We start from the raw sequence: 27,170 nt of genomic DNA, 5'->3' as shown, positions 1-27,170 counted from the left end.
CACGCACACACACGCAGGACTTACCGAGCGATTGTATCCAGACTAAAGTACTATCTAGGATTGGGAGACCACGTATCTCCATTCCTCTAAACAAGCTCTCCAGCTCTGTGCCTGTACTGACTAACAACATGACCATCTATCTCAGGAAAAAGTCAGACAAGTAAGAACAGAAAGAGGAGAAAGTTGGGAGGATCCTGGGAAAGGGGCAGGCTATGGAAGGAGGTGTGTGTGTGGGGATGCGGGGTGCATGAAGGAGTCTTTCCACAGGTGCAAATGGGCCATCTGAGGTAGTGTGTGTTTTTTTGGGTTGGGGGATCCTTTTGACTTGACCCTTATTCATTCCCACATGTGCTAATGAACCATTAGAGGAAATGTGTGTCGTGTCCCTACAACTACCACCCTGTCCCCAACACAGCCTTTTGAGTGGCTGTGTTGGGAGCCCAAAAGGCCAAGGAGAAAGTCTAGGAAACATTTGGAAGCACTTGGAATCCCCTGGGGTGGATGGTGTACAAATGTTGTACGTTTAAACAGGTTGGAGTCCTCCATTAGAAGGCCCCGGGGCCTGTCCAAATGTCAACAGTTGAACTGCCATTTGAACGGTGCAAAAGGCCTGAGGGAAAGGCAAATGAGATGAGGGACTTGGGGGGGGGGTGTTTGTGTAAGGCGGGGGGTTATATGTTTCCACAGGTGTGAAGGCGCCATCCAGTGTGCCAGTCCCTAGGGACCACAGGTGGCAGGGCCGGCCGTTGGAGTGTGATGTGACGTCTGTTAGGAGTTCCTCTCTTCAGCAGTTAAAGTTGACACCTCTTCGATGGCCGGTTAACTACCTCTTTGGCAGGGAGAGAGGAGCCTTTGTATTCCTTCATGACCTTTTGCTTACCAACTGTTCTTTACAAACAGCTAGGCATATCTCTCCAACATATCGCTATCCGTTCTCCTCTTCAAAACACACACACAGCTAAACCATCTCGTGTAGGAAAAGTAAACCCTGAGAATACCTAGACCCACCACACCACGTGGTTGAGGAGTGGTAGAATCATCGGAGGGTGAATGACACCCGTTGCTGCCACATGTCAGCCACATTGGCAGTGTGTGTGAGCTCTCAGTGTGTGGGTGAGCTCTCAGTGTGTGTGAGCTCTCAGTGTGTGCGTGAGCTCTCAGTGTGTGCGTGAGCTCTCAGTGTGTGCGTGAGCTCTCAGTGTGTGTGAGCTCTCAGTGCGAGTGTGAGCTCTCAGTGCGTGTGTGAGCTCTCAGTGTGTGTGTGAGCTCTCAGTGTGTGTGTGAGCTCTCAGTGTGTGTGTGAGCTCTCAGTGTGTGCGTGAGCTCTCAGTGTGTGTGTGAGCTCTCAGTGTGCGTGAGCTCTCAGTGTGTGCGTGAGTCAGTGTGTGTGAGCTCTCAGTGTGTGTGTGTCTGAGCTCAGTGTGTGTGTGAGTGTGTGTGTGAGCTCTCAGTGTGTGTGAGCTCTCAGTGTGTGTGTGAGCTCTCAGTGTGTGCGTGAGCTCTCAGTGTGTGCTCTCAGTGTGTGTGAGCTCTCAGTGTGTGCGTGAGCTCTCAGTGTGTGTGAGCTCTCAGTGTGTGTGTGAGCTCTCAGTGTGTGTGTGAGCTCTCAGTGTGTGTGTGAGCTCTCAGTGTGTGTGTGAGCTCTCAGTGTGTGTGTGAGCTCTCAGTGTGTGTGTGAGCTCTCAGTGTGTGTGAGCTCTCAGTGTGTGTGTGAGCTCTCAGTGTGTGTGTGAGCTCTCAGTGTGTGTGTGAGCTCTCAGTGTGTGACGAACCAAGTGTGTATAAGTATCCTTGCATATCACCATCACACAGTTGTGCCAGTGTGTAAGACCTTCGTAAAAAGGGTCAATCTGGCCGCTGGACAGGAGGACAGGAGGACAACGCTGGACAGGAGGACAGAGCTAGAGGGAGGGAACGGGACACGCAAACGTGCACATGCACACTCACACACTCCAAATATACACTCACATAAAGTGAAGGAGTTGACAACGGAGACCCAAACATGCCTAACCACTCACATAAGGGCTACTGTTGCACCAGACTAACAGTGCATAGATAGGCCTACACAAAACAAATGAAGTTACACACAAATGAAGTTACACACTTGTATCCACTAGTCCCAAACAACCTCGTCAAAACATGTGATTGTCTAGCCTAATACTTGTCTCATACACAAACACAGCTCGGAGTATCCTCCAGCCCAGTCCATGCAGGTAGCTCGCTCTCTCCCCACCCTGGGGCCTGATGTGGTGAATAGAGCCAGTCAAAGCCACAGAGCCAGACCAAGGCCACTGGGACTATGGACATAAAGCCAGTATTGTCCCACAGAATCAGCCTCCACATCAGGCCTTTCACTAGTACAATACCCCCAGACAACCCCCCAAACCCATCACACTCGCCCAGAAACACGCATGCTACCACAATGTCCACATCTTTTCACTTGTCACCTAACCCCCCCAAGCACACCTCCCTTATTACCAGCACACAATTATCTCAGAGAGGAAAGAAAGACAAAAGTTGCAGAAACACACTCAGAAACACGGTCCTCTTAGAATCTATCTTTGAAAAGAATCCGTGCATATTGACAACTTCTAATTAAGCAATAAGGCACGTGGGGGTGTGGTATATGGCCAATTTACCACGGCTATGGACTGTTCTTGGGCACAACGCGTCGCGGAGTGCCTGGACACAGCCCTTAGCCGTGGTATATTGGTCATATACCACAAACCTCAGAGGTGCCTTATTGCTATTATAAACTGGTTACCAACGTAATTAGTGCATTAAAAATAAATGTTTTGTGGTATACAGCAGTCAGCCAATCAGCATTCAGGGCTCAAACCACCCAGTTTATAATCCTGTATATAGCACTATAACCTATCAATACAAACAGAGAAACAATCACAGGTGAAATAGAGAGGAGGTATGAGAGGAGGTATGAGAGGAGGTATGAGAGGAGGTATGCAGCAGGGCCAGAGGCTGATATCATCTACTCCTGATGACTCTGCATCATCACAGTGACAAGGTGGCTCTGTCCATGCAAAGGATCACTCCATAAAACATCCCACTGTAGTTTAGGTTACCTACTGTATCAGAGTGTTAACGCCTCCTCTTTTCTACCTACACAGGTGTGTGGAAGGAGTCTGAAAACGCTGAGGTAATGATTAACAAAGTTGATCTGAGAATTACAGTACACACAGTGCTAATAGAGGATACACCTGAGATTAGGATGAGCACAAACGGCTTTCAGTGAGAGCATGTCACCTCTCGCACACTCTCACACGCACGTCCCCAATCCCCTTACACACAGACCCTACTATCCTAAATTCATTCATAATTGCCCCAATTTCTACGAAATCCAAGAGAGCGCTTCAAATGAAAGAGAGGGCACTTTAATTCCAGCCGAGACGTTAACCCTATAAACGCCTCTCCTACTGGTTACTAGGTAACAGAGAACAACAGTACGTACTCCGTCAGATCACAGAACCCCCCCATGCCAATGTACTGTGTAACATTATCCACAACTAAAACTCACTCTTTTATGAAAAGTCCTCTCAAAGTGACACCTGATCTGTCATTACTGGAAAATGAATGATATATTTAATAAAAGGGAAGGAAAGGCAGAGCAAATGAAACCAAAGTGTCTCTCTTACCCTTCCTCTTGAAGTATTTAATGACAGATTTTAACGAGGTCCCGATAAACACCATTATTCCAGTCGGTCTTTATTTTCCTATAATAATATCAATAGAACAGCCTTGTAAAGGAACAAGTCACGCAGATGAGCGAGGGAACGAGGAGGAGGACAGGACAAACGAGTGCTTCCGCCGCTCTTCTCCACTCACTCTATATGGTGGCTCAGCTCTGTGTGTGTGTGTGTCTGCTGTGTTCACAATGAGCCTCTCCCCCTCACACACACTGCCCACCCCTTCCTATCTCAGGCACTGCCCAGACCTTTGAGGAATACACGCACACACACGCACGCACACACACACAGCGGGAGGGGTGTAGAATCTGTTCCCTTGTGCTTTGGTTACCATGGAGTTCTCTCACCCTTTCTCTTCATTTCTCCCTATCCCTTTCTCGCTATCTCTTCTTCCCTCTTTTTCTTTCTCTCTCCCTCTACAGGACTCTAAAGATTAAAGATTCAAACACGATGTAACAGTATGACCAGGAGTATTATACTTAACTGTAAGGTATATGGATTTCATAAATACAGAATAAATAGGCTAGCCTACTCTCTTTCGCTCCCTCACTCCCACTCTGGGACCTGCCAAAGCACGCTCTCTCTCTCATGTCTGAATCTCACATCTCATCTCTGCTGTGAGTTTCTCTTCACTTCCCCAGGAGGGCTATGCTGGTCTGATATTCCCTCTCCTGCAGTAGACTTTAGTAGTTAGGGACACCACCTGCTTTGTACTCTGATGCACAAAGAAAGGACTGTTGACTTTTCTTAGAAACCAACAAAGGTTCCTGACTGAATGTCTGTGTGTATGTCCCTTTTCATCTCACCACAACTCTGATCATTTTCTCCGTCATTCCCTCCCTCCCTCTCTCTGATCAGCCAGCCTGCTGTTAACACACGGCCTCTAAATCTGGGCCACATGAATATAGATTACATACAATCCGCCTATTGTCCATTCTGTGCAGCTTCTATCAGACACACACAAACACACACATACATACAAAGCACTACGGAGATACACACACAAGTATACACAGAAACTCAATTCTCTGCCTGCCCCTACTACTGCCCTGTATTCCTTTATGTGTTCCCAAATGGATGGGGGGTGGAGATGGGAGGGGGCTGAAACTGGAGCTTGAATGGGATTGCAAATGATTGTTGAATTTGTGGGTAAAAGGTCCCCCCCTTCCAACCTGGTCTCCTCCTCTCCTGAACCTCTTTGCAGTGTACATTTACAATGCTCTGTGTGTGTGTGTGTGTGTGTGTGTGTGTGTGTGTGTGTGTGTGTGTGTGTGTGTGTGTGTGTGTGTGTGTGTGTGTGTGTGTGTGTGTGTGTGTGTGTGTGTGTGTGTGTGTGTGTGTGTGTGTACAGTATGTGTGTTTGACAGGTTCACTGCCACGCTCTAGTGTTCTGCAATGGCTGTGCCAGATTCACACAGAGAAGCATTCTGCAAGTTTCTCCTATCTCTCTCCTCAGTAAAACCTTTCCCCCTTTCTCTCTCCCCCCACCCCCCCCCTCTCTCGGACTCCCCACGCTTGGTGTGGGGCTCCTGGCCTGTTCTGTGATTGGGGTGAGCATCACACCATCTGACACGCGTACAGTATTAAGATAACATGCAAACACAAGCCGGCCATGGCTGCAGTGATTACAGGAGCTATTGTTCTGAACACAGAGGGACCAGTAGACACGGCCAATAGATCTGCCATATGGAGAAGAAAAGTAGACATCTCCTGGATTAGGCTTATCCCCCCCATCTATCCACCCTTCATCCCTGGCTTCATCCCTCTACCACAGACATGCTTTGAGGAGAGGAGACGCCCCAAAACAACACTAATATTAATCCTTCAAGCATTTCGCTATGCCCGCATATCAGCTAAATGTGTACGCGACCAATAAAATGAGATTGCTTTTGATACGCGGCTTGACAAACACACGGCATCAGGTAAGGACCTCCGACTGAGGTGATCAGACCCGGGAAAGACGCCTTCCAAAATGCTCATCATGTCAACCATTGACTGTACAATATTTAATTTGTCGTTTTCTGTTGACTTCCTAACTGACTTGGCGTACAGCAGCAAGATGTTGAGAAAGTAGGCCTATGGGAGAACAGACTTGCTTAAACAAACGATAAGGAACCATAGAGGATGTGAATGAGTGAGAGAGCGAGAGATAAACAGGTATTGTTGAATGAACCACAGTAATAAAGATGTGGATCTGACAGATGGATAATCAGCTGAAGTGAATAATGACCGTCTTCTGCTCTACTTTCTCTCGCTCAATTTCTCCCTCATTCTGTCCCATTTCTCCCTCATTCTGTCCCATTTCTCCCTCATTCTGTCCCATTTCTCCCTCATTCTGTCCCATTTCTCCCTCATTCTGTCCCATTTCCCTCATTCTGTCCCATTTCTCCCTCATTCTGTCCCATTTTCACACCTCATTCTGTCCCATTTTCACACCTCATTCTGTCCCATTTTCACACCTCATTCTGTCCCATTTTCACACCTCATTCTGTCCCATTTTCACACCTCATTCTGTCCCATTTTCACACCTCATTTGGATCTCATTCTGTCCCATTTTCACCCTCATTCTGACCTCATTTGGCTTCACACACTGGCTTCACAACTACCCAGCACGCGCGCGCACACACAGCAAGTAACGAGATGAAACCTCCAGCAACACACTCAATCTCTCGCTCTCTCTCTTCCTACACCCCCTTGCTACCCAGACAAACTCGCAAACCTCAATCCCCGTCCCCTCCAGTCCCAATTCTATCAGTCAACCCCTGAATCCAACCCCCCTCACCCCAAACTCCCCCTCTTCTTCCCATTCAACATTACAGACTATAAAACCGCCAGTAAAATTCCCAAAGCACCCCTCAACACACCCTGCCCCCACACCACTGTCAGAGCGCAGATTTATTTCTGTAATTGGACTAAAAGAGAAGAGGACCCACTGAGCCCTAAAACCACGAGGTAGCCTGGAGCCCCCACCTCAATCATGTAATGTCACATCTCAATCCATACCTTCTCTCCTTCCTTCTTTCAATCTGCACCTTCATGCATTCTCTCTCGCTCTCTCCTACTAAGGTCATCTATACATCGATTCCTTCCTCTCCTCTCTTCATCTCCTTTATTCTGTTCTCCTGCTCTAACCGTGACCTTGCATTCCCTCTTCATCTCCTTTATTCTGTTCTCCTGCTCTAACCGTGACCTTGCATTCCCTCTTCAGCAAAACACAAACTCCATGAAACATGGTGGGAGAAACAGACAGGCAAGGAAATGTGAGGGGAAACTTGTGTTCATTTTACAGCTCTTATCTCGTTTCTCTGAAACCACATGACCTTGATAAACCATAGAAAGTAGATCCCGGGTATCAGACACATGACTCAAATGACACTAACTTTATGACGTATGGTAGAATGTTTAACTCTGGGATAGGCCTACATTCAATATCATACTTTGATATCTCTGAACAGTAACAAAACCAACGACCACTCTCCTCAGTCTCCCTCCTCAGTATCCCTCCTCCCTCTCTCTGTGTGAATTATTTATAGTATGCCGGGCGTCCCCCCTTTTGTCTGTGAATGAAAGTGTAGCTGTTAGTAAACAGGAACTTGATCTAGCCTGCAGTGCCTTCCAGCCCTTAGAGAAATGGACAACGTCATTTATAATCTATCAGCTAGAGACAGACAGATCGAGGGGGAGAGAGAGAAAGAGAAGAGGGGGCGAGAGAAAGAGAAGAGGGGGAGAGAGAAAGAGAAGAGGGGGAGAGAGAGAAAGAGAAGAGGGAGAGAGAGAAAGAGAAGAGGGGGAGAGAGAGAAAGAGAAGAGGGGGAGAGAGAAAGAGAAGAGGGAGAGAGAGAAAGAGAAGAGGGGGAGAGAGAGAAAGAGAAGAGGGGGAGAGAGAGAAAGAGAAGAGGGGGAGAGAGAGAAAGAGAAGAGGGAGAGAGAGAAAGAGAAGAGGGAGAGAGAGAAAGAGAAGAGGGAGAGAGAGAAAGAGGGAGAGAGAGAGAAAGAGGGGGAGAGAGAAAGAGAAGAGGGGGAGAGAGAGAAAGAGAAGCGGGGGAGAGAGAGAAAGAGAAGCGGGGGAGAGAGAGAAAGAGAAGAGGGGGAGAGAGAAAGAGAAGAGGGGGAGAGAGAGAAAGAGAAGAGGGGGAGAGAGAGAAAGAGAAGAGGGGAGAGAGAGAAAGAGAAGAGGGGGAGAGAGAGAAAGAGAAGAGGGGGAGAGAGAAAGAGAAGAGGGGGAGAGAGAGAAAGAGAAGAGGGGAGAGAGAGAAAGAGAAGAGGGGAGAGAGAGAAAGAGAAGAGGGGGAGAGAGAGAAAGAGAAGAGGGGGAGAGAGAGAAAGAGAAGAGGGGGAGAGAGAGAAAGAGAAGAGGGGGAGAGAGAGAAAGAGAAGAGGGGGAGAGAGAGAAAGAGAAGAGGGGGAGAGAGAGAAAGAGAAGAGGGGGAGAGAGAGAAAGAGAAGAGGGAGAGAGAGAAAGAGAAGAGGGGGAGAGAGAAAGAACAAGAGAGAGGAGAGAAGGTTGCAATACAATTAGGCTACATTCTTTCACATGTACACACACTTTGACGACACACACACACACACACACACACACACACACACACACACACACACACACACACACACACACACACACACACACACACACACACACACACACACACACACACACACACACACACACACACACACACACACACAGAGGCCAGGTAAATAAACATGCTGTTGCTCTCTGATGAGTCTTGTTCCCCTGTTAATGACTTTAGCATGGTGCAAGGTTCCCATGCATCCCCAACACACCCACACACTCTCTCTTGGAAACACTCAACCATAATAAACACACAATTGAACATTTTTGGACGGTATTCACAAGAAAGAAATAGGCCTAACCAAAGAGGCTGAGTAGAAAGCTATACCACCTCTCTCAAAGTCCATTTTGAGTGACATGTCCTTCTGTTCTCAGCAGGCCACTCAGACAGAGGTCAGCAAGCGACCCCTAGTCCATACTCTCCCCTCCGTCCCCACCACTCTTCTTTTCTTCACCCCTTCTACTCCTTTCTCCCCCTTTTCTGGGCTTTCCAACTGACAAGCTCTTTTGTGCCGGCTGAGGTCAGCACTGGTATTCCATCACAGTCAGCACTCACACGTACACAAACATGTGTGCACTGCACGCACGACACACTCACACGTACACAAATATGTGTGCACTGCACGCATGACACACTCACACGTACACAAACATGTGTGCACTGCACGCACGACACACTCACACGTACACAAACATGTGTGCACTGAACACGACAACTCACACGTACACAAACATGTGTGCACTGCACGCACGACACACTCACACTGCACTGCACGCACGACACACTCACACGTACACAAACACACGACACACTCACACAAATATGTGTGCACTGCACGCACGACACACTCACACGTACACAAATATGTGTGCACTGCACGCATGACACACTCACACGTACACAAACATGTGTGCACTGCACGCACGACACACTCACACGTACACAAACATGTGTGCACTGCACGCACGACACACTCACAAAACTTCAAAGGCTGGTTGTTGGACAAAAAGAGGGGAAACCAAAGAGAAACCAGGCTGGGACACAGAGTGAGTCAGGAGGACACAGACCTTATCCATGAGTGTCTGGGGATAGGATGATGACATCAAAGTGAGCCAGGAGGATCTGACATGAAATAAGGAGAAGAGGACATATTGTGAGCAGTGCCTGGATGATACCAGTATCGCAATATTCGTTAGTATCGTGGTATCGTGTGTTTTTATAGCCCAGATCAAACTCTTCAGTGTTTACCATAGTAAAGATCAGGTCTTTACACTGCATTACACCCATCTGTTATCACCACCTATTGAACACACCAATCTGTTATCACCACCTACTGAACACACCAATCTGTTATCACCACCTATTGAACACACCCATCTGTTATCACCACCTATTGAACACACCCACCTGTTATCATCACCTATTGAACACACCCACCTGTTATCATCACCTATTGAACACACCCACCTGTTATCACCACCTATTGAACACACCCACCTGTTATCACCACCTATTGAACACACCCATCTGTTATCACCACCTATTGAACACACCCACCTGTTATCACCACCTATTGAACACACCCATCTGTTATCACCACCTATTGAACACACCCATCTGTTATCACCACCTATTGAACACACCCATCTGTTATCACCACCTATTGAACACACCCACCTGTTATCACCACCTATTGAACACACCCACCTGTTATCACCACCTATTGAACACACCCATCTGTTATCACCACCTACTGAACACACCCACCTATTGAACACCCCCCTGTTATCACCACCTATTGAACACACCCACCTATTGAACACCCCCCTGTTATCACCACCTATTGAACACACCCACCTATTGAACACACCCACCTGTTATCACCACCTATTGAACACCCCCCCCTGTTATCACCACCTATTGAACACACCCACCTATTGAACACACCCACCTGTTATCACCACCTATTGAACACAACCATCTGTTATCACCACCTGCTGAACACACCCATCTGTAGTCACCACCTATTGAACACACCCATCTGTAGTCACCACCTATTGAACACACCCATCTGTTATCACCACCTGCTGAACACACCCATCTGTTATCACCACCTGCTGAACACACCCATCTGTAATCACCACCTACTGAACACACCCATCTGTTATCACCACCTGCTGAACACACCCATCTGTTATCACCACCTATTGAACACACCCATCTGTTATCACCACCTATTGAACACACCCATCTGTTATCACCACCTATTGAACACACCCATCTGTTATCACCACCTACTGAACACACCAATCTGTTATCACCACCTACTGAACACACCAATCTGTTATCACCACCTATTGAACACACCCATCTGTTATCATCACCTATTGAACACACCCACCTGTTATCATCACCTATTGAACACACCCACCTGTTATCACCACCTACTGAACACACCAATCTGTTATCACCACCTATTGAACACACCCATCTGTTATCACCACCTATTGAACACACCCACCTGTTATCACCACCTATTGAACACACCCATCTGTTATCACCACCTACTGAACACACCCATCTGTTATCACCACCTATTGAACACACCCATCTGTTATCACCACCTATTGAACACACCCATCTGTTATCATCACCTATTGAACACACCCACCTGTTATCATCACCTATTGAACACACCCACCTGTTATCACCACCTATTGAACACACCCATCTGTTATCACCACCCATCTGTTATCACCACCTATTGAACACACCCATCTGTTATCACCACCTACTGAACACACCCACCTATTGAACACACCCACCTGTTATCACCACCTATTGAACACCCCCTGTTATCACCACCTATTGAACACACCCACCTATTGAACACACCCACCTGTTATCACCACCTATTGAACACCCCCCTGTTATCACCACCTATTGAACACACCCACCTATTGAACACACCCACCTGTTATCACCACCTATTGAACACACCCACCTATTGAACACACCCACCTGTTATCACCACCTATTGAACACACCCACCTGTTATCACCACCTATTGAACACACCCACCTGTTATCACCACCTACTGAACACACCGATCTGTTATCACCACCTATTGAACACACCCACCTATTGAACACACCCACCTGTTATCACCACCTATTGAACACACCCATCTGTTATCACCACCTGCTGAACACACCCATCTGTAGTCACCACCTATTGAACACACCCATCTGTAGTCACCACCTATTGAACAACTATAGAGAGGGAGGTACTAGATGCCGGAAATAGCAGGCATTTGAAGAGGATGGATGATGGGAGTGTGTGTGTGTGTGTGTGTGTGTGTGTGTGTGTGTGTGTGTACTGTCAGCAAAAGTCTACTTCAGACCACTTGAGTTGTTAACATTTCATTCCAGTGGAGGAGTTGTTTTGTGCGCTTAGGTTGATTAAGTAGGCCGCATTGTGTGTGTGTGTGTGTGTGTTGCAACGCTAGAAGAAATTGAACATATTATCTGCTACTTGAGTTGGTACAAATTAAAGAGTTTTATGTGCATTCAAGTCAATAGTGGAGGCTGCATTGTGTGTATTATTCTCTATGAAAGGGAGAAGGGCCTCCCTCTATAGGCCTCCCCTCTATTGTACTCCATGAGAAAACCTTCCAGACAAGGACACCCTGCTTTGAGTGCAGCGTGAGACCAAAGACACCATCACTAACATATTCAGTCCCTCCATATGTGCGTCTGCATGTGAGGGGATTTCATCTAGCCTACAGAGAAAGCCATTGGTGCAGTGGAGATAAATGAGATGCATGTTTTGTGTCTGTTCAAACACAAAACTATTCACATATAGGTGAGCATGAACAGATGAAATGCTCCTTTGAAGGGTAAAAGAACAACATGAAACATAACATCAACTGTAAAGACGTAAAGAGGAATCAAAAGGAAAAAAAGAGTGAGGAAGAGACCAGAGGAAAGCTGTGCAAAATTGTTCAAACTTCAAAGCCAAAGTTCTCTTGATGTGGCAGAAAAGCACTCGTGCTAAAAGAACAAAGGAGCCATGTGTACTGAGAGAAAGAGGTCAGAGGTCAGAGGAGAGGTAAGGCCTGTACAGAGAAGGACTGGAAGGAAGACAGACAGATAAACTTGGTCAAAGCTTGTCTGCATGAATGAGTGTGAAAAAGTCCCCACCTTAGTTAAATAGAGTTGGGTTCGCTCACCTGTAGCCTAAATGGTGAGAACTGGGTTACACACACAGCAGGGTCAGTGCTCATGACTCGTTGCTGCAATGGGTGACTGCAGGGTATTTAAAAGTCACCTGGGTATTTAGTACACTTGGTGGATGGTCATCCATCCAGTCCAAAGCGGTTTGTCTCTCCAACAAGCTTCCTTCCCCCTCCTCATCAACCTCCATCTCTCTCTGGGGAGGCCCTGAACAAAGGATCGTCATCAGATCCCCTCATTCCCAAAAAAGGGGCTTTATCTAACAACGGACCTTCTTTACACTCTCCCGCTTCCTCCCAATGGAATGACTTCTGTACCTACAATCACTAGCTAGACATTCAGAGAATGGCTACTGTAACTCCTCTACTTCTCCTGGACAACAGTCTCCATTATGGAGCAAGGAACACAAGCATTTCGCTACACCCACAATAACATCTGCTAAATATGTTTACGTGACCAATAACATTTGATTTGAGGATTTTTTAAAACCTAGGTTGTACCACTCCACTATACCTGAGGGAGAGACCGTGACGCGGTCTCGTTAGTGTAATCAAGCAATGAGCTGAATCACATTAACCCTCAAGGCTCCAAGGCCCTGAGTCTGGAAAAGAAAAGCACAAACAATGTTGACTCTCAACCAAGAGGAACAGGGAGGTGGACAACGCCTACATGGGTCCCCACACACATTCAAACCTGGGGACCTTTAAATGTTAGCATAGAGTAAAATAAAACATGTGTTGCACTTAAAATGTGTCCCTGTGTAAAGCAGCCTCTCATAATGTTATTTTATGAGTCGGCTGCTTTGTCCATCTGTAGTAATGGTCCCAGTGGAGAGGCTGGTAGCTCCCGGCCCCCCTGTCACCTGGTATTTGTGCATACCTCTCCCCCTCTCTTTTAGAGAATGTAAATCTAACCCCATTTGCCTATTCGCCTCTTGACCCCAAAATGGATTGGTGGGAAACTCCTAATCCTACGAGTCCTTCTTCCACCATTTGTATTTCAGTCATTTAGCGCTCCTTTCCAGGCCAATTACTATCACACGTGCAAGTAGCCTAGTCAAATAAGGAGGCTCTAAGGCTGTGTTTACATAAGCAGCACAATTCAGACATTTTTCCCACTAATTGGTCATTTGACCAATCATATCAGATTCTTTAACTTCAGCGCTGATCTGATTGGTCAAAATAACAATTAGTGAAAGAAAATATCGTAATTGAGCTGCCTGTGTAAACGTAGCCTAATAGTCCTGCTCCAATGCAGAGTGGTCCATAGCCTCTGCAGTGGTTTAGAGCTGGATTTTACAAAGCAGTGTCCTTGGATGTCTTGAAGTGTGTCTTAAACCAAAATGCATCACTGTTATTATTCCGTAATGACCATTATCATAGTCCAATGGCCGTGTAATGTTGGCTAACACTGGTTTATTACATTAGAGCATCATCTAGTCCAATAAAGATATAGAAACCCCATAAAGAGGCCCAGTCTACATTACTGGCCAGCCAGTCTGGCTCCATAGATATTGATCTGAGAACCCTCAATATGACGACACTATCCTCTTAGGACTGATCACATCATGACAAGACAAGGTGTGTGTGTGTGTGTGTGTGTTTGTCTGTGGCAAGTTCTGTAATCTCCTTCATTTTCCGTTTCCACCGGCAACCCAGTCTTAACACGTCCTTGTCACTATGCAGAATTATACCAGATTCATCGCTCTTTTGGCTCCCTTTTGTCATAACACACACACACACACACACCATCCTCTCCCTATTGGGGCGTATGCTGGCTGAAGTGCTGCTGACCTACATCTCACACCAGTTCTGTCTGTCTATATGTAGTCGACTGCTGTCAACTCAACTCTCCACAGGGGAGGTGGGCCTCATAACAAGATGAATTTAATTTCACACACACCACAATACATTTGATCTGATACAAACAAACAGATGTTAGTATGGGTCAACAGGGTCTAGAACATCACTAAGGGTGGCAGGTAGCCTAGCGTTTAAGAGCGTTGGGCCAGTAACCGAAAGGTTGCTGGATCGAATCCTCAGGCCGACTTGGTGAAAAATCTGTCAATGTGCCCTTGAGCAAGGCACTTAACTGCTCTTGTATGTCGCTCTGGATAAGAGTGTCTGCTAAATGATTAAAATGTATAGACAGAGCATTATACTGCATGCGTAAGAGTTGACACTGTCCAGTGCCCCATAGGTGATTATCATTGCATTAGTGTGATTATCATAGCTATCATTAGTGTGGTCAACAAGCTAGCTATAGATGACCTTGCTTAGACTACTGTATCCACGCAGGACACAGCAAGGTAGCCTGTTAGCTTTCATGGTTAACAGTGAGGCGTTTGTCTCATTCATACATTGAGCCATACAGACTGGGTTACTTTAGGGTAAGTGCCTCCACTAGCTCACGGGCACAGAGCGGCAAGCCACTTGGGGCTGCACGGCATTTCAACGTAGGAGGAAGAGAGAGGAAGGGAGATCCTGTGGGTGTGTCTACGTTAGGGGAGAGCAGGCACTTTCATTTGGCCCAGTTTAACATCTCACCTCTCATCAGCCACAACAGGCGGTCATGGGGGACCGGGACTAACAACCAACCAACAATCCCCTTTACCACACGAGGACCAATCCACGCACGACCAGGAAGAGAGCTTGTCATTCAGATAATTTCCTACTTGTGTGATTCAACCAATCAGGGGTGATGGATGTTGGGTCTGGTGGCCCGGCAGTGAAAAGTGTTGATTTCCCATAATTCTCCATGTGCTTGATTGACTTTGGATTTGTCTTGCCAATCACATTGAACCCCTCCCTGCTGGATCTGTCTGTGACAGTCATCCTGTGTGTGACCTTGGATTTATCCAACCTATCACATTGACACCCCCCCTGCTGAGTGAGTGTGTGTGTGTGTGTGTGTGTGTGTGTGTGTGTGTGTGTGTGTGTGTGTGTGTGTGTGTGTGTGTGTGTGTGTGTGTGTGGCCTATACAGCCAACAGGATATGACCCAAAACCAACCAATAATGATCACTTCCTACTAGAGGTCGTCCGATTAAATGGAATGGCCGATTAATGGTATTTTTGGACACCGATTTTGGGGGGTTTATTTTTACACCTTTATTTCATCTTTATTTAACTAGGCAAGTCAGTTAAGAACACATTTTTACTTTCAATGACTGCCTAGGAACGGTGGGTTAACTGCCTCGTTCAGGGGCAGAACGACAGATTTTCTTTGGACAAGTTGCAACCGTACAGTTAACTTGTCCAAAGCTCTAACCACCTGATTTCATTGCACTCCACGAGGAGCCTGCCTGTTACATGCTGACCAGACCGGACACATCGCGTGCGCGAGCGTCGCAAAATACATTTAGAAATCCATGTTATTCAATTTTTGCACCCACACTGCTCGCGCGCGCCAAGGCCTAAAATAGAAGTCGTTCCTATTTCTGACGCAGATCGCGCTGAAAGTCATCTCATTGGTTTATAGAAGCAGGTACCCACGTGCCATCTCCTCATTGGTTATACCCACGTGGGTGATTGAAAGACGAACTTTGTTGCCGGTTGTCGTGGTAATACAATTAAAGTTTAGATGCGATCACCATATAAGTTCAAAAATGAAAAAGCATGGAAGGAGGAGAGATGACTAGAAACGATTCTGTTGGCCGTTTTATTTGTGGATTAATTGTCCCCATTACAGTCCCCATACATAACCAAAGTGAAATGGCTAGCTAGTTAGCAGGTAATAGCGTTTCAAACATCACTCACTCTGAGACTTGAGTGGTTGTTCCCCTTGCTCTGCATGGGTAACCCTGCTTCGGGGGTGGCTGTTGTCGATGTGTTCCTGGTTCGAGCCCAGGGAGGAGCGAGGAGAGGGACAGAAGCTATACTGTTACACTGGCAATACTAAAGTGCCTATAAGAACATCCAATAGTCAAAGGTTAATGAAATACAAATGGTATAGAAGGAAATAGTCCTATAATTCCTATAATAACTACAACCTAAAACTTCTTACCTGGGAATATTTTACTTTCTTCTCCAACACTTTGTTTTTGCATTATTTAAACCAAATAGAACATGTTTCATTATTTATTTGAGGCTAAATTGATTTTATTGATGTATTATATTAAGCTAAAATAAGTGTTCATTCAGTGTTGTTGTAATTGTCATAAAAATCGGCCGATTAATCGGTATCGGCTTTTTTGGTCCTCCAATTATCGGTATCGGCGTTGAAAAATCATAATCGGTCGACCTCTACTTCCTACACAACAACCCAGTGTCCCAGTCCCCAAGCAGAGCAACCCCATCATATACAGTCCCCATACATAGCAAATAGGAACAGATTACACTGTCTCTGACGCCACTTACTTTATTAGGTAACATTATAGGACACAACAGCAGTAGCCGTCTAGCCAAACCCAGCCCACACTGTAAATACAGTATTGTATTGACTCTGTCTCTATACCCAGCTCTGTGTGTGTGAATCTGACCAGAACCTAACCAGGTCAGCCTGATGTTAGGACCATAGGGGTTGAGATTATGTGTAATAGTCACAGTAACAGCCCAGATAAGACTATAGGGCTCATTACCTGTATAGTAACATACTGTACCACAGGTTTAGTACCAGCAGGCTGTAACATAGTGAGGTCAGTGAGTGTTTCTGGCCAGAGACAGATTAGAGCTCCTGGGACCACATCGACTTGGAATCCGAATCACTGAACATGCACACTAAAAGCATTCTGGGATCGCTGGTGTCATCTGTCCAAAGTGACAGGGGGATCTATGTCTGGGTGCTCTGTGTGTGTGTGTGTGTGTGTGTGTGTGTGTGTGTGTGTGTGTGTGTGTGTGTGTGTGTGTGTGTGTGTGTGTGTGTGTGTGTGTGTGTGTGTGATGCGGGGGAGGGGATCCTTAGACCTTGTCTGAGAAACAGGCAGCCCCTAAAATCCACTTAACCCCTCCCTCCCTTTCGCTCTCCATATTCAACCCCCAAATTGCTTAATAAAAAACCTCTCACCCTTTGCTCCCTCCCTCACACCCCACTGTCACATCTAAGCCATTATGGATGGAAGGATTAATAGAGAAAGGCTCCATTCAAATACAATGAGTGTGCCCCCATAATGGTCCCACAGGAAAACAAGGGTAATTCACTGATCAAACATCCCAAATTAAAGACCTTGTTGTTTGGAAATAAAATTTGACACCAAACTTCTGTGTGGGGTTCAATGATAAAAACCTGTAGTTCTATTTGATAGAAAATTAGCATTGGATTAATTACCTAAGGTAGTTAACATAATGCTATGAATATGTTCATTCAATTATATTAATCATTTCTGTGAATTACAGGGACTTTCCAAATGCTTTATTGCTACACATGGTTTGCCCATCAGCCCTATAATCATGGGACAACAGTGGTCTACTATCCCTACACAAGAGCAGTCTACAGTGATGCTGCTGGTTGGTTATGTAGTGCCACCATGTGGTAGAAACATGCAACTGCAGACCCAATGGAACGCAATTCCATTGTTTATAATCAAGTGGGAAAAAATTGGAAAGTTTAAAGTTACCTAAAAACATTTAAAAGTAGTTTAATTAAACTACAGCCATTTCACCAACTTCAGTCATGTAAACTGAGTCCCCTGTAGTTTCATGGCCATAATACGTGCGCCTATACCTCTGCACTGACAACCAAATGTGCTATTCCTTCTTACCCCAACGATTTTCACCATAATCAATTTACACATGAGGCGTGGAAGCTCTCAAAAGAGGGTTGCCATGGTGAGGATGGCTCATTAGCACGGTGGAATTAAAAGAGCCTCTTAAAAACACAGCAGCATCCCCTCTTTACTCTCCTCCTTCCCCACTCTCCTCTGTTCTAATGAGTCTCTACAGCATAAAGGGGAGCTGCAGCATATTCAGGATGCTTGGCTTAATGGAGCCTCCAGCGGATTCACTCATAAAGGGCGTGGGGCTGAGGATAAGACTGGGGGCATGTTTGTGGCCTAGGGCTGGGGTTTGAAACAAGGGTAGGGGGGTCCAGTATTGATGGGTGGGGGGGAATCGATAGTTACATATCACTATATTATTTTGGGACAATATTATATTGATATTTGACTCCAAGTGTCTATTTTGTATTGTTTTTGCTACTGTAAGTAGAGGTAGCTGGCACTAGTCTGCTGTACCTAAGCCAAAACTCTATAGCTCGTTGTCCATCTTCTATAGTGTGTTCTCCAGCCAAGACGTTTCTGCACATTTATTTCTCTGACTGATCAAAACTTGTTTTCTCATGCTCTCTTGTCTCTTTGCAGCAGATATATGGTGAGAAATATGTTTGGAACATCAAATCGCAGTATCGACCCGCAAGAATCGCAATACATTTCTTATCGACACCTAAGTGTTGTGATAATATTGTATCGTGAGGTCCCTGGCAACTCCCAGCCCTAGGGTCCAGGGTCGATGGCTGGGGTTTGAAACAAGGGTACAGGGGATCCAGGTTCTAAGGCTTGGGATGGGGCTAGGACTCTATGACTGAGGACATAGGACTAGGGCTCTATGACTGAGGACATAGGACTTGGGCTCTATGACTGAGGACTAGGGCTCTATGACTGAGGACCTGATAGAGGAAATTATGGTTGAAATGACTAATTATGTATACATTCCAATCAGAACTGACTAGTCCAAATGCTATAATGTACTGTACATGTGAATTTTCTCTCTTGCTCCCTTTCCCAATTGTATATAATGTAGTCAGGAGTTTAGTAACAATGAAGGTCTGTTCCTTAGTTCATTCAGTTGTACAAATCTCCAGGTGGTGGGAACGGGCCATCTCCAGATTGTCGAGAATGTTGATTTATACTGACTGGCCTTGACTTCGTGCTGATAACGCGAAGGCTCAAAAGCTAGGGGGCCCCTCTGCTTGTGGAATAGAACGTTTGGAAAACGCTGACGTCATTTTCAGTTTATAACCTGTGGAAATGTGTGTATGCATTTAGTACTCTCTGGAATTAAACGCTCTTACCTGACTTTTAAGACTGGTCTCGATCTACTTCATACATAATTAATGAACTTACACCTCATTAATGAATTAGAAACGAGTGTGAATTTGGTTTTGGCTGTAAAACAATAAGGAATTTAGAAATTCCTCTATCAATTTGGTCCTTCGAGTGCCGGATCTAAATATCTCTCCCTGTGCCTGGAGGTAGTACGCTGGAAAATCGTGCACGGACGAGTTTTTGACTCGTTTTACTAAAGACCTGACATCTGAATTGAGGTTAAAATTGAAACAGGTCTGCGTATTATCACAGAGGACAGAGAGAGTGACTAGATTCAAACGAACAATGCTTATCCCAGTCGGCAGCCTTTATTCTCGAATTTGGGAGGGATTATTTAGGATATTTATTGATTAAAATGTTATGAAGGAGTTGAATTTGATCAATAATAGGTGCTTGAATATTCCGAACAAATAGAAATGGGTTTCTACCGGGGGTATTAACCAGGATATCGATAAAAAGGAAGCAGGTCCGAAATTGACCTGAGGTAAGGTGCGCTACCATCAAATAAACTAGAGCTTAATAAAGCCTGGTCTTGCAAGCCAGAAGGATTATTAAGGAGTGATATAGTACGCATTGGAGAATTAGGACGCTTGTTCCGTACAAATAGGATGGCCAATAATTCAATAAACATACCTAAATAAAGTTTTTACCTAATAGTCTATCTGTATATGGGAAGTAGTCTGACTGTGGAAAGTAGCAGATAGATATGTTAAAACAGGTGAGGATAAATTAGGCTTGGTGAGAAGGCAGGGTAATTCTAGGCGAACAGAATAATTGAACCTGTACGATGCTGAAAGAAATTAATATCAAATGATAAGTGATTAGTCTAGAGTAGTGAGATTTGAGACATTAACGTTGAAAGTCCCAAAAGGATTATCCTATGGGTGAAATGGGATGTCCGATCAAAAGTCTTCTATGGACGCGGTTCACAGGATGGAAAATACATACGGATTATTTTTAAAGGAACACACACATAGGCAGACAGAATAATAACTAGAAGTAACTAAGTAACGGTAAATTACAAATTTATAGAACTGCACACACATAGAATTTAAAAATGATATAGAAAGGCATAGATAAGTGATTAGATACCATAGCTACAAGGGAACGGCAAGGATTATGTGGATCCCGCTGAAGCCGAGAGAGGTATAACGGAGTTAGAGAAGGAAATAAAGTCGAGAAAAATGAATAAGGTGAGTCAAAAGAAAAATACAAGATGTTTTAATGGTAACAAAATTGGACATTTCGCCCGGGAGTGTAACACTCCACGAAAAAATCGTCAACAGGTTGTAATTTAACTGTGGGGAAGTCAGAGGCGACAATCGAGTAAAGAAAGGGAACTGAGGGAAAACTTTGGGCGTTTAAATGTTAGGGTATAGTAAATTGAGAAGTTCGGTTGGGTTTACTCTGATGATTAGAATTTGGAACTGAGCTCAATCTGAATAGGGAATATATATTTTATAAAGGCGGGCAGATTTGTGGCTATAGCCAGCAACGGAATTGCTAGACACTCAATGGGGCTATATAGTGCAACGCTTTGGACTATAAATTAGGTAAGAATAGTTTAATCGTAAAAAGTTGTGATTGTTTTTCCGAGTATTGATTTTTGGTTAAGGTAACGCCAGTGCATTTGAACAAAAAGTAACGTATTCTAAAAATGATCTGTTTTCCGTTCTCATTGCGGGGAACAAATAAAATGTCTTATCTTAAAAGGGGCCGTGCACGGTAATCACAGTGGTTTGAGTGTATGACAGTGGAAAAAATATTGTGGGACGACAAGTCGAAGATAGAAAAATAAGTTACATGATACATCAAGAGATTTAAAACGAACGACGTGAAGGGATCATCAGAATTATTGGGTGTCGTTGTAGGAGTGTAAGTTTGGGTTAAGGGGATTTCCCTGTTCCCAGAGACAAGGCATTTTTAAGGCGTACACTCACTAATGCTGGTCTGAGTTTGTAATTAGACAAGTGAATAACGTATTGGGAAGAGAGTTGTAATTAAAATACTAAGTCAAAGACGAGACAGGTACTTAGAGCAAAATGGATTCTAAATGATAACAAAGAGACAATTATGATTTATGCCCATCGAAAAGCTTCTATAAAATTTGCGAATTTAGAGATGTTGGGTGGGGTGGTAAATTATAATTCAGGATTTGAACAGTTGTGATAAATAAGGTTTGGTTAATCGAACAAGAATTATTTACAATTCATTTGAAGTCGCTACGAATTGGCAGGTTGAGCGCTTGATGATGACGTCACTAGCGAGGCACTTTTGTCACTGGGGATAACGGAGCAAATCGTATGGCTGTTAGTGTGTGGATCGAGGTTTCGAGTAACTTTTCAGAAGTTGATATAAAAGTGTTTTGTTTATTTGTTTACTAGTTATGGTCAATTTTAGGGTTTGATTTAACTTAGTTGAACAGTGTGTTCTGGCGGGTTTAGGTAGAACTCTTTGTTCCGGGACGGATGGGAGTTACCCAAAAGTAAGTAAATTAAAGGAGCCATGAGGGAATGCGAATGCATATTTATTAAATATCGGGGATTAAATTACGGATTCCTTACACTATGAAATGTACGACATTTGCGGCAGAGAGAAAAAGTAATGCATTGGATAATAATGTTATCGGGTTAATTGTATCTAAAGGTAGCATGGTCATTTAAGTAAACCTATCCGTAGACGATGTTTAAAACTTATGATTAATGATTTGAGTCAAAGGGGAATTATCATTAGGTTTTAGTTATAGTTCACTTATTGAGTTTCTGATTCGAGGTAGCATTAGTGAATGATAGTTAGGGGTGTGGTGTCTCACTTTTAGAGGCCTCCTGGGATTATAATTTTGGGGAGAGTGGGGGAGAGAGCAGCTTTAAACGACCAAATTGAAAAAGGTCTGCAAATTACATATATATAAAACAACTGTTAGAACTATTTGTTTTAGTGCAAGGGTATTTTAAAGAGGCACGCTCACATATGGAACCTTATGAGATGTTTTTTTTATGGGTTTGAATTATACTGGTGACTATTTCTATTGTAAGGATAAAGGGTTCTTTATGTCTAATATGGTATGACCTTTTGACCTTATCATGACTGGCTTCTGAGGTCTGATCAGCTTCAGGGGAGAGTCATTTGTATAATGAATGGGGTCATATTGAGTTACTAGTTTTAAGGTAAATTCATTAGAAATGAAGCAGTTTTGGTTGAGGGCTTAGAATTACTGTTTGAACCGCAAATGAGAAAGTGGTTCAGGATTCTGTCTTATAAAATTAGCTGTGAAGTTTTTTGAATGGGCTATTAGGGATTTGGTATTGTAACAGAGAGAAAGTCATATTTGTCATTGAGAATAAATAGGGGAAGATAACATATTTTGAGCCAACAGGGCAGGGAAGAAATTGAGATATTTTTGTTTGGTTTTAACACCCGTGTACAGAAGTGTCAAAAGACGGGGGACATTACCTGTGTAATGGGGGAGGGTGTCCGTATGGGGATTACGTAATAACCAACTTGGGACAGTTCTAGGATTGGAGAAGAGGATATCCTTATGGCATAGGAGATCCCACAAAGGTGGATAGGTTTTCCATGATATGGGGGAAACCTGGGAGCACTGTTGAACTTTGTAAAGGTGATGAAATCCTACTAACCATCAAAACTATTAAGCTCTCTGATGCAGGCACTTACACCCTCGGACTACAAAGGACCGTGTCAGACACGATGGGTGTGTTTTCTATTAAGGTACTGCCAAAACCAGAGGTCCCAGACGAACCAGGGCCAGACACACTCCTCTACCACCCCTGGACCGAACCTGCTACTACTGGGTTAAACATCCCATTCAGGTAATTAATGCAACACATATTAAATCCATGTTATTGTCAGATAGAATACTGAGGGTCCCCAAGGAGAGGGCTTGTTAGTGTAGGAAGGATTTTTAATATGGTTAGCATTTATTAGATTATAAGTTTTTAAATAGTATTACATTTAACAGGAATATAGGACATCTATGATGATTTAGGATTATTGTTAGGATTAAGATAGATTGATTAAGGAAATGTAAGGACTTCAGAGAAAAGCCGCTCATAGACATGATCTTTCTAAAAGAAAATCCATGAGTTTAGATAAAGCCAAACGGTGAGGCATGTAGTTCAAATTTGGGAATGTGAAAAACAGAGCCACAGGCAGACAGAAGAGCCCTCCCCCGCACTGCAGAGACCTTGAAGGTTGGAGAGCAGAGAAGTTTTAGAAGGGGAGCCAGGACGAGCAAAGATAACATAGTGTGTAGATAACAGTTACTGAGTGGAGACAAAAGCGAGAATTGGACATGTGGGAAATGAAAGGGACACTCCTAAATGATAATGTCAGACATAAGGATAATTCACTAAATCTTACCTAAGTCATTGTGTAAGAATAAGGCAAGGTTGTTACCTGGGCAGAGCCAGGTAACAAAGGGGGGATGGGTAAATAGTGTTCTAGAATAGGATGTGACCTACGGGATAATTAACTCATACATTTTTTTTTTAGCTAATAAACAGAACGAATAAGAAACTGTTTTATTAACCAAACCTGTATGTCCAAGAGTTTATGCACTACAGGTGAACTACAGGTGAAGTCACTCAATCCAGTCCCGGGGGCCTGGCGGGGGGACCATACCAAGGGCTCCTGGTGACAGCTAGCTGAAAGAGCTACCCGGATTCATATCGCACTGCGGGAGGGTAAGACACATTTTACGCTGTCGAACAATAACAGAGTTCGAGAGGAGAACTGGAATTAACAGAATTCTGGGGGCCATCTCTCGAATGAAAAATACCTTACCTGTCCTTTCCTCACTGTTGTTGTTCATAGAAGTGAAAGTGTGTCTGGCTCTTGCTAAGCGATGTGTTCTAGGGGAGAGGGTGGGGCTTCACATGGAAGCTGTTCGTCTGAAGCTGTTTTATCGTGGGTGACATGTTCCTGATACAGCACGTCCTACTAGATATGCGGAGAGTGGTAATTTGACCCATGGTTTAGACGGTGAGGATTTTGTTCCAAAATATAAGAGATATCGGTGCAGGTTCCCATATTGATCGTGGACACAGGTCATACCCCATGGGGAGAGAGGGCTATATGAATCCACTCACCCAGTATGGAAAAAGGTAGAGTGGAGTGGCATAAGGAAATGCTTAACTCTTTAAATAAGAAATGAAAAGGATCAACGGTTGTGGTAGGGAGATGACCAGGTCTTGGTCGACACCCTAGTACGGTTCTGGGTAGAGGAGTGTGGGTCGGTATGGTAAAGCTGTTCATGAAAGCAGGAATGCCAGATAATGACAGTTGTATTGATTTGCACTATTTATATCCCCAGGTTCCCCTTAAATCAAGACTTCCTCCCTTTACCGTGACGAGAGGAGAATATTACTGTTTGGCCAGATACAGTACACATGGGAAATACGTGGGGGAAGTTAGTACTTGCAATAAGACAGAGAATATGACCACTGACGAGACCATGTCTGAATTGACAGGCTGGTTGAACTCTGGGGATTTCAATAAAATAAAATGGGCCAGTGTTGACACCTAGTGGTTGTGTGGGTCATGTGCACAGGCAACAGGACATGAAGTTATCTAAAAGGGAAAAGAGAAGCACTTCATCTGGGTCATTTGATGACAAGGTATACATTGATAACATTGGGGTTCCAGGAGAGGTGCCAGATGAGTCAAAGCAAGAAATCAGATCCTAGCAGGATTAGAGTTAAGCATTTCCGGGGTTCTACTCTCACAAGAGCGTGGACTGGATTAATTATAGTTATGATAATCAACAGCGCTTTAGCAGGAATACCAAAGGTGTTATTAAAGGTTTTGTAGAACAGACTGAAGCAACGAGCTGGAAGAACTGACAGAATAGAATTGCATTAGATAAAAGGGGGAAGTGGGCGTGATAATCAGGACCATGTCTTACATCCCGGGGTAACACGGCTCCGGACGAATCAGTGCCCGAAGCCTCAGCTGGTTTGACCACCCTGGCTCACGGGTTGGCAGAAAACTCTGGGGTGAATACTTCCCTGACTAATTGGTTTGATAGTACGTTTGGAAAATGGAAAAATGTTATAATCACTGTGTTATGGGCGGCATCCACCTGCATGACTGTTTTAATTTTATGCGGCGGTTGTCTAATTCCCTGTGTGCAAGGCCTTGTTTCCAGGACTCTGGAGAGATCAATGACACTACAGATGGTGCGTTATGGGCCGATTCCAGGTTCTGACCTGTGGAGGACTGAAGGCATGTCTACAGAGGAAGTAGACGAATCTGGATCTGTCATTTGTGGGGAATTTATGTTTGATGAGAATAGTGTTGAGATGAAGGGGAATTAGATTGTAATTTGTTTCAATGATTAAACTGTTTTTTAATAAAGATTGTAAAAAAAAATCCTGAAAGAGGAGTTATGATTCTGATTTAGGTTTAAAAACAGTTGGAGTTAAGGTTAGATTTGATTGATGGTGGGTGAAGAGTCGGGTAAACATTTATAATAATATTTTTATTTTGTAGATTTGAATGTATAATATTTGATCAAAGGGAGGATTGATAGAGGAAATTATGGTTGAAATGACTAATTATGTATACATTCCAATCAGAACTGACTAGTCCAAATGCTATAATGTACTGTACATGTGAATTTTCTCTCTTGCTCCCTTTCCCAATTGTATATAATGTAGTCAGGAGTTTAGTAACAATGAAGGTCTGTTCCTTAGTTCATTCGGGCCATCTCCAGATTGTCGAGAATGTTGATTTATACTGACTGGCCTTGACTTCGTGCTGATAACGCGAAGGCTCAAAAGCTAGGGGGCCCCTCTGCTTGTGGAATAGAACGTTTGGAAAACGCTGACGTCATTTTCACCTGTGGAAATGTGTGTATGCATTTAGTACTCTCTGGAATTAAACGCTCTTACCTGACTTTTAAGACTGGTCTCGATCTACTTCATACATAATTAATGAACTTACACCTCATTAATGAATTAGAAACGAGTGCGAATTTGGTTTTGGCTGTAAAACAATAAGGAATTTAGAAATTCCTCTATCAGGACCTAGGACTAGGGCTGGGGCTCTATGACTGAGGACCTAGGACTATGACTGAGGACTAGGGCTCTATGACTGAGGACCTAGGACGAGCGCTCTATGACTGAGGACTAGGGCTCTATGACTGAGGACCTAGGACTAGGGCTGGGGCTCTATGACTGAGGACCTAGGACTAGGGCTGGGGCTCTATGACTGAGGACCTAGGACTATGACTGAGGACTAGGGCTCTATGACTGAGGACCTAGGACGAGCGCTCTATGACTGAGGACTAGGGCTCTATGACTGAGGACCTAGGACTAGGGCTGGGGCTCTATGACTGAGGACATAAGACTAGGGCTCTATGACTGAGGACATAGGACTAGGGCTCTATGACTGAGGACTAGGACTAGGGCTCTATGACTGAGGACCTAGGACTATGACTGAGGACTAGGGCTCTATGACTGAGGACCTAGGACTAGGGCTCTATGACTGAGGACCTAGGACTAAGACTGAGGGCCTAGGACTAGGGCTCTCTGACTGAGGACCTAGGACTGACTGAGGACCTAGGACTAAGACTGAGGACTAGGGCTCTATGAATGAGGACC

General features: G+C 44.5%; 1 protein-coding gene across 7 annotated transcripts in view; it reads right to left on the bottom strand.

Annotated features, from left to right (window-relative positions):
- The window catches only part of nhsl1b (NHS-like 1b), a 181,843-nt gene that overhangs the window by 29,124 nt on the left and 125,549 nt on the right, over positions 1–27,170 (bottom strand). The window contains exon 1 of one of the 7 annotated variants that reach the window (XM_035775114.2): positions 3,651–3,871. The exons of the other annotated variants lie outside the window; for them this stretch is intronic. Coding sequence (XP_035631007.2) covers positions 3,651–3,705 — 55 coding nt within the window. The 5' untranslated portion in view covers positions 3,706–3,871. Of the gene's footprint in view, positions 1–3,650; positions 3,872–27,170 lie in introns of those variants that run through there. 7 annotated transcript variants of the gene reach the window in all.

Source organism: Oncorhynchus keta, chromosome 8, assembly GCF_023373465.1.
Source record: "Oncorhynchus keta strain PuntledgeMale-10-30-2019 chromosome 8, Oket_V2, whole genome shotgun sequence".
Lineage (NCBI taxonomy): Eukaryota > Metazoa > Chordata > Actinopteri > Salmoniformes > Salmonidae > Oncorhynchus > Oncorhynchus keta.
The sequence above is the reverse complement of the archived record's forward strand: the minus strand, read 5'-3'. Positions and strand labels throughout refer to the sequence as shown.